At 38.7% G+C, this 7,167-nt stretch overlaps 1 protein-coding gene across 1 annotated transcript in view; it reads right to left on the bottom strand.

Moving 5' to 3' along the window:
- mtmr3 (myotubularin related protein 3) overlaps nt 1-5,287 on the bottom strand; it is a 48,157-nt gene extending 42,870 nt beyond the window's left edge. Inside the window, exons 1-3 of the mRNA XM_037681254.1 lie at nt 5,232-5,287; nt 2,531-2,620; nt 1,214-1,330 (exon numbers count right to left, since the gene is read on the bottom strand). Coding sequence (XP_037537182.1) covers nt 1,214-1,330; nt 2,531-2,620; nt 5,232-5,234 — 210 coding nt within the window. The 5' untranslated portion in view covers nt 5,235-5,287. The remainder of the gene's footprint in view (nt 1-1,213; nt 1,331-2,530; nt 2,621-5,231) is intronic.
- Between the last annotated feature and the right edge of the window lie 1,880 nt (nt 5,288-7,167).

Genomic DNA, 7,167 nt, shown 5'->3' with positions numbered 1-7,167 from the left:
TGCCGACCGTTTCACGAGCCCTTTTGATAAAGAATTTCACAATACATCTATATTGGGGATTAATCCCCAAAGATCCAGATATCATCTGCATATCTGTAGATTTCAGAAACAAGTTTATTCATATGACTAAACAGGAAAATCTACAAAAAGTCTAAAGTTTAATATTAACCTACAGATAAACACAGATGATGTTTCCAAATTATAAAAATGTTGAAAATGACTCCTAACACATCTAATGTTTGTAACTAAATATGGAAACAGTCTTCTCCAAAGAGGAAGAGAAACAAACTAAAGGTTTTTGCACCACATGATTCGTCATTGCATAATTCCTCTGGTTTGCTTGCCAGCTGAAGGGCTGCTTTGTGAGCAGCTTGTGCCTCCGAGGGCATGCAGGCAAATATTTTATCAGATTAAGACAAATATGTAATTCATGAGCAAAACACCTTGAAACAATTGCAGGTAGCAAAGCAGAGATATTCCACTACACAAAATTTAAAATAATACATTTAATAAACAATAGCAGTTCAGTGTTTCCCCTAGTTCGCAGTGCGCCCATATCTTCTGAGATTTTTTGTCGGGGGTGGGGGGAGGATACACGTCTGTGTCACCAGTTTGCACTGACTTTTCGAGACTGGGGGAGGGTGCGGAAAACGGAGTGTTACTTCTGTAGCGTTTTAGCTAGTGCACCTGTATTGCGCTCCGCTAGCTTAGCGCTACGTCAGTGCTGGCAGTTGTTGACGTGTGTGTGTGTGTGCACGTGTCAGTAGGCAGGGTGCTTGGTTCTGTTGACAGGGCGGGGCTCTCTACTTGTATAATGGTCGAGGAAACAACCTCTTGGAGGTAAACAAGGGTAGGACCTGTTAAAAAAGGAACACTTTTTGTATAACAAAGTGAGACCGTCTGTTCTTGATGAAACCAGGAGGAGAGGAGGGGGCTGTTATGCCTCCCCTCTGGAGCAGCAGACCAAGCAAACAAAACGTCCACAGAAGAGGTGAAGCAGGTAGAGTAGGGACAGATGTGATGAGGAGTCACGCAGCAGAGATCAGGTCTGAACGACCTGGTCAACACAGCTTGGCTCCGCTCAACATTACACTTTCACAACAGCTTCTAACACAAAGCACTCTTTCTGTACTTATTCTTAGCTGTGAACAACAAATCCTTTCAGCGTTGTTGCAGCCTAGGAGCTCATTGGTCACTCGTTAAAGACACTTACATTGACAACAGACTCTTTGAACTTGATGTGCAGGCGGTAGTTGGACATGGCGATGATGGCGTCCTCTGCTCTCCCCACATACTCTGTGAACTCCCCGTGCAGCTCAGGAAAGGGCACCTAGCAACAGCAGGAAGTAAAGCGTCACAGAAGCTGCAGAGCCACAAAGATCTAATCGGCATTTTTTATAGCTCATGGACACACGCTCCGTTCAGCACAACTACCGTATTTAAAAAACTGTAGAAAAACAATATCAATTTGAAAAACAGCAGGAGTGTTTGCTTTATTCGGATTAATCTGGGCTCCTGATTTAAAGTTATCAGAATTATTGCTGCGTTGTGCCATTTGTCCAGTTAACGTAACTTCCTGCTGTAGAAACATTTTGCAGTAAAGCTGTTTTCACTTTTTTTTATCTTGTCCCTGACAAAATGATGTCTGTAAATATTACTTGAAATTATCACAACATTACAGTCTTTAGTAATGAATTAAGACATTGGACTTGTGTATAGATTTGCAGCAACGCTAATCACTGAAGCTAATGCTAATTGCTACATATTTTGAATGAAGTTTTGAATGTTAAGTTAGCATTTATGCTAATTGTTTCAGTGGCCTTTAAGTTGTTTTTTTTTTTTTACTTTTTGTTAGGCATGACAATATATTAGTTACTGTTTAGTTATGCTAAATGAGCCAGTTATTAAATTTTCAAATTAATAAAAATAGTTTTATAATTGTTTATCTCATCACAGCCATAAATTATTCGATGAGGAGCCTAAAGATTCCCACCAGTGTGATACAATAGAGTAAATCTTCCTCAAAGTGTCTTGAAACACGGCTAAAAAGAATGAAATCAATGTTCAATGTGCAATATTTGGTAACAATTAAACTTAAATAAAGAGGAAATGTTTGGCCTGTAGCTGCATCACTTGGAATGAAGTTCAGCTGAGGGAAAAACAAGTCAGTAATGACAGGTGAGCTTGACTGAACAAAAAATAAACATTTGGGCAGCCCTGTTATCTATGTCACAATATGAACTGATTAAAGGCCAAAGTCTTTAATGTGTGAACGTCTGCTGATGCAGGAAAGTTTAATAAAAAGTTGATATGGAGCCTAAATCTGCAAAACAATCTTGTAACTTCCTGTCCTGACCTGCATTTCTTCCTAAGGATTTGTTTTTCAGCCCATCTTCCCAACAGTTATAGGTGGGCCTGACGTAACAGATCACTGTGGGTATGTAGATTACAGAGTGCAGACTCTGGATTGTGAGGTTAGCTGTTTTTTTGTTTTAATTTCCAGCCTCAGTGAGGTTAAGAGCTGGTTCACCTGCAAGTTTTCTTCCTCCAGGACAGGGGACTTCTTGGGGAAGATCTGATTGGCCTGGATACACTTCAGGCTCTGCTGCCCCTCCTCCTCCTGAAAAAAGAAAAAGACGCCTGTTTAATCACGAAAGAGCTGAAATTAACTTCAACAACCACAACCTTGTTTCCCAAACCTGCAAATCTGTATTTTTAACTTAAAACATTTGTTGTTTTCATTATCCATCACTCATGTAGCGTCACTTTACATTTAATTTGAACGAGCCCATCAACATTCAACAGTTCATATTATTTGGACGTGTCATGAATAATGTGACGGTGACTTGATGCAATACTGTCTTCTGTTTTTCACCCAGCATGTAGTGTGCAGCCATGATAATTTGCTATTACCAGCCCATGTAGAATGAAACTGTCATTTAGAAAAGAAAAGCATTTGTACCATTTGATGCCCTGCATGACAAAGTTTAAACCAAAGATCTTGTGCAATTTGTTCGTGGTCATCAATATATGTGATGAGGATGACCATCAGCAACTGCTACACCAAAGCTGAGCTCCATGTTAGTAACATCTGCTGACTTGAAGCATGTTTTCTGTATGCTAAAGGCGCTTAGCTGAGTTTCCTTCAAAATATAATCAGTTGTGGAGGTACATCCAGTGATCTTAGATATATTTTATGTTGCTAACAGACTGACTGTGTTTAGAGGCAATTGTTGCCCGGGCAATAACAAACTGTATGATATCAAAGAAAGCACTACCGTACTTCCACTGTACACGTTGCACCGCCCTATAAGTCTTATCAGTCCAAATATGCTTAATAAAGTGGAAAAATACATAAATATGTTGCTTCGCCACATACGTCACATCTATTATGTGTCACTGCTGCTGCGTCGTGTTTGTTACGTGTCACCACTGACAACCCGGAAATGTGAGCCGGTGTTGTGCCAAAAATTGATTGGTTGTCAAATGGTGGCCGTGTGCACAGGAGGACTTTAACAAGAATAACACTCAAAAACAATTATTTGTTTGCTCAAAAATATAGAAAAGGTGTCTCAGTTCAACTTCTCCTTAGTAAATGCACTTTGACGGTCAAATTAGCTGCTTTTCTAAAATAGATTCGTGGAAGCACGCAGAGGCAGGACTCGCTGTGCATTTCTCCAAAATTTGAACAATATAACCACCTAAAAATAATTATTTGTTTGTCTGACATTATAGTAAAGGTGTGTCTCAGTTGAACTTTTCCTTAATAAATGCACTTTAATGGTCAAATCAGCTGAATTTGTCCTGGGTGGCGTGAAGAAATGCAGCTGATTTGTCATTTGTTGCAGGAGTTCTGGAGCGAGACGAACGTGGCTTGATATGGCAAGACAAGTGTCTCATTAATAGCCACTTTTACCTATTAATGAGACACTTGGCTTGCCATATCACTTGAGGGCCCTCTAGCAGCTGAAAATGGTAGCTTTCAATATTTTCCATGTCAGAATGAATGAAATGGTCAGATCTCAGCCAAAAATTGGTTATAAATATGGAAAAAATAATAATATTGGTCGGTCGCTTTGGTGTATAAGTCGCAGGACTTTATGTATGCAAATTTATGCAAAAAGGTGCGACTTATATGGCGAAAAATACAGTATATACCCAACTCTAAAAATAAGAGTACCACATACAGCACATTACGTCTGTTGACAAACATACAGCAATCTATAGCAACAAGCAAAAACTTTGTATAACCTTGACCTTGATTTGTGACCTTGACCTTAGAGCAGGGGTGATGAAAAGTGTACGGGGCACTCTGTCTAGTGGTGCAACAAAAGTGTTTCAAGTTTCATTAAATTAATCCCAATCTTGAGCGGATCAGAAGCTATGGGCAGGACAAGAGAAAGTTTACGTACAGAGAATAACACGTCTGCTTTTTCATGGGCGTATAAAATGGAAATAGAAAATATTTTACATAGCACCACAGAAACAAAACTTTTACATGCAGTTTGTAACATTCTGTAGGGCTTTATAAGGGCCAAACGTTTGAGGCAGCAGTACTCATTAAGAGCAACCATTTTAGTGGGGAATGCAAGGAATGAATTTGTTCTTTTACACCGAGTCCAGAATTTTCTCTCAAGTGTCAAATAAAACATGCTTAGACTAAACACTGCACACAGACCCCTAACAGGAGGGGGATGCTTGTAACAGGCAGTCCTGTGTGATGCTGGCTCAGCAGAGCTGGTGCACAATCACAACAACTGGAGAACTAAATTAAAGCCTGTCAACAAACAGCAGAACACTAAAATAAATCAACACAATGAATTCAAATGTTAAAAGGTAAACATATCCAGTAGTCAGCAGCTTGTATGAGGACTGCAACAAAATGACGACTCAGTGCAATCTGCTGGCTACCCTACCTTAGATAAATAATGTTAATAATTGAATTTTTATGTATATGACTGTTTCTGTTCAGTGTCCTGAGATGACTTCTGTTGTGACGTGGCGCTTTATAAATAAACTGAACTGAATTATATCAGATTGTAACAACAGGAAACTGAAAGTTGCCCTGCTTGAACAGCAGAGGACCTTTGACACGTTCAGAAGTGACGCAGTCATCTGCTTCCAGACAAACAGCGCTGACTACAAGTGATAATCAATGAACAGTTCCCATTTCACAGACCAAGGGACACAGCAGACACCAGCCAAAACAGTAAGGAAAGGGAATACTTCACCATGGCCCCTGCAATGGAGTGTGGGTCACCCAACAAGGAACTTCGGCCTCGATCTGGCTGTATAAAAAAAAAAAGAATAAACCAACAGAAAATCAACACACTTTGAGAAAGTACGTAAACTGTACAATATTGTATAGCACTTGAGCCAGGACGTTTGAATTACTAAATGAAGCAGCTTTACTTTCCTGTACTAGGTGCAACTTTATTTTAAATAAGAGCGTTCCAAAGTTTTCAAGATCTGGTGTTTTCTACCAACCAGTTTATATGAGATATTGTGCTAACAGTGAGACCAGCAACATTACTGTAAGGAAAGAATGCTTTCTCTTTAATTTGAAGGATGTCATTTTTAAAACAGTTACTAATGTTTTAAGAGAATATTTCAGATGTAAACAAAGTAATTAAATTATAAGTTAAAAATGTCACTGATTTCCTTGTGAGAGTGAGTCCCAGCATGTAAATAAAAGATTTTCCAGGAGTTGTGGTGACTGTGGAGCATCAACCACAAGTTTCAATGTTCTCAAATGGATCCCCCACCAGGGACCTCCTTGTTCCATCTCTCTCTCATATCTCAATATCTGCACTCATGTTGTCGTTGTCCACTCTCAAAGAAGCATAAAAATGTTTATATGGGAAGGTTTTTTTTATTCAATAAAATCAGAGAGTAAAACTGACTCTGTTTGACTCTGGTGAAGAAAGAAGACATTTGAGACTGTTCAAATACAAAGTGTTTGTCAGCCCTTAATGACTAATATTTAACATGACAATCGACATAAAAAGGAAACAATGTTTGGATTTCTTGTTTTATGTGATTCTATACTAATTAAAGTACATTTAAAATTACAGCATTGTATTTGTGCAACACGTATTTCCAAAACACTTCACACAGAATCTTTAAACATATAGTAGGGCTGCACAATATATCAAAAATATATTCATAGTACTTTTATCAGTGTGCATAATATCAATAATGCAAAGAATTTCAACAAAATTACCCAAACTGCATGCAAAATATACAAACGGGCAATCAAATGGACCCCCACCAATCTGCTCGCAGCTGGCACAGTGTTTTAACATTGGAATGATTGAACAGGTGGGTTCAATAATATTATCACCAGTGCAATAGGCTTTAATAATATTGCAAGTTTTCCTAATATTGTGCAGCCCTAATGTCTGGGTAAAACTATGAAATGAAACCATGAAAACTATTCAGAAAATCTGGAGGAAATGTCACGAGTTCAGAGAGAAACCTGAAACTAATAACTACTGTTTTCATTGTGTGGCCCTCAGGCTGCACTAAATTAAAAACAGACAGAATAGTGCCATGGTAGAAGTCCCTGCCAGAGACCGGAGACACTCGGTAAGTAAATTTATCACTACCCACACGAGCACAAGTTGGTACTCAATAAAACGTAAGTTAAAAATAAAATCAAAGACAATGCAGCTTTCCCTGTTGCTATGAAAACCTGGATGTATAAATCTTGGGAAAAGTCCGATATGGAGATAAATTAGTCGAGGTTTCAAAAATGCTGATCTGCAAGAGTACTACAAGGTTTGCACAAGATTCACAAATGCTTAAACATTTTTTTAATTCACACATTTCAAGCTGCAAGTAGGAACATGCTAACGTGGAACATGCTAACAAGGATTATGCTAACGTGGAACATGCTAACAAGGATTATGCTCATGCAGAACATGCTAACAAGGATTATGCTAACGTGGAACATGCTAACAAGGATTATGCTAACGTGGAACATGCTAACAAGGATTATGCTAACGTGGAACACGTTAACACAGAACATGCCGACAAGAAACATGCTACAACAGAACATGCTAACACAGAACACACTGACAAGGAATATGATAAAGCTGAAAATGCTAATGTGGAACATGCTAACAAGGAACATGCCAACAAGGAACATGCCAACAAGGAACATGC

Source organism: Nematolebias whitei, chromosome 8 (genome assembly GCF_014905685.2).
Source record: "Nematolebias whitei isolate Nwh7 chromosome 8, NemWhi1, whole genome shotgun sequence".
NCBI classification, from domain to species: Eukaryota; Metazoa; Chordata; class Actinopteri; order Cyprinodontiformes; family Rivulidae; genus Nematolebias; species Nematolebias whitei.
Note: the sequence above shows the minus strand (reverse complement) of the source record. Positions and strands in the feature narration are given on the sequence as shown.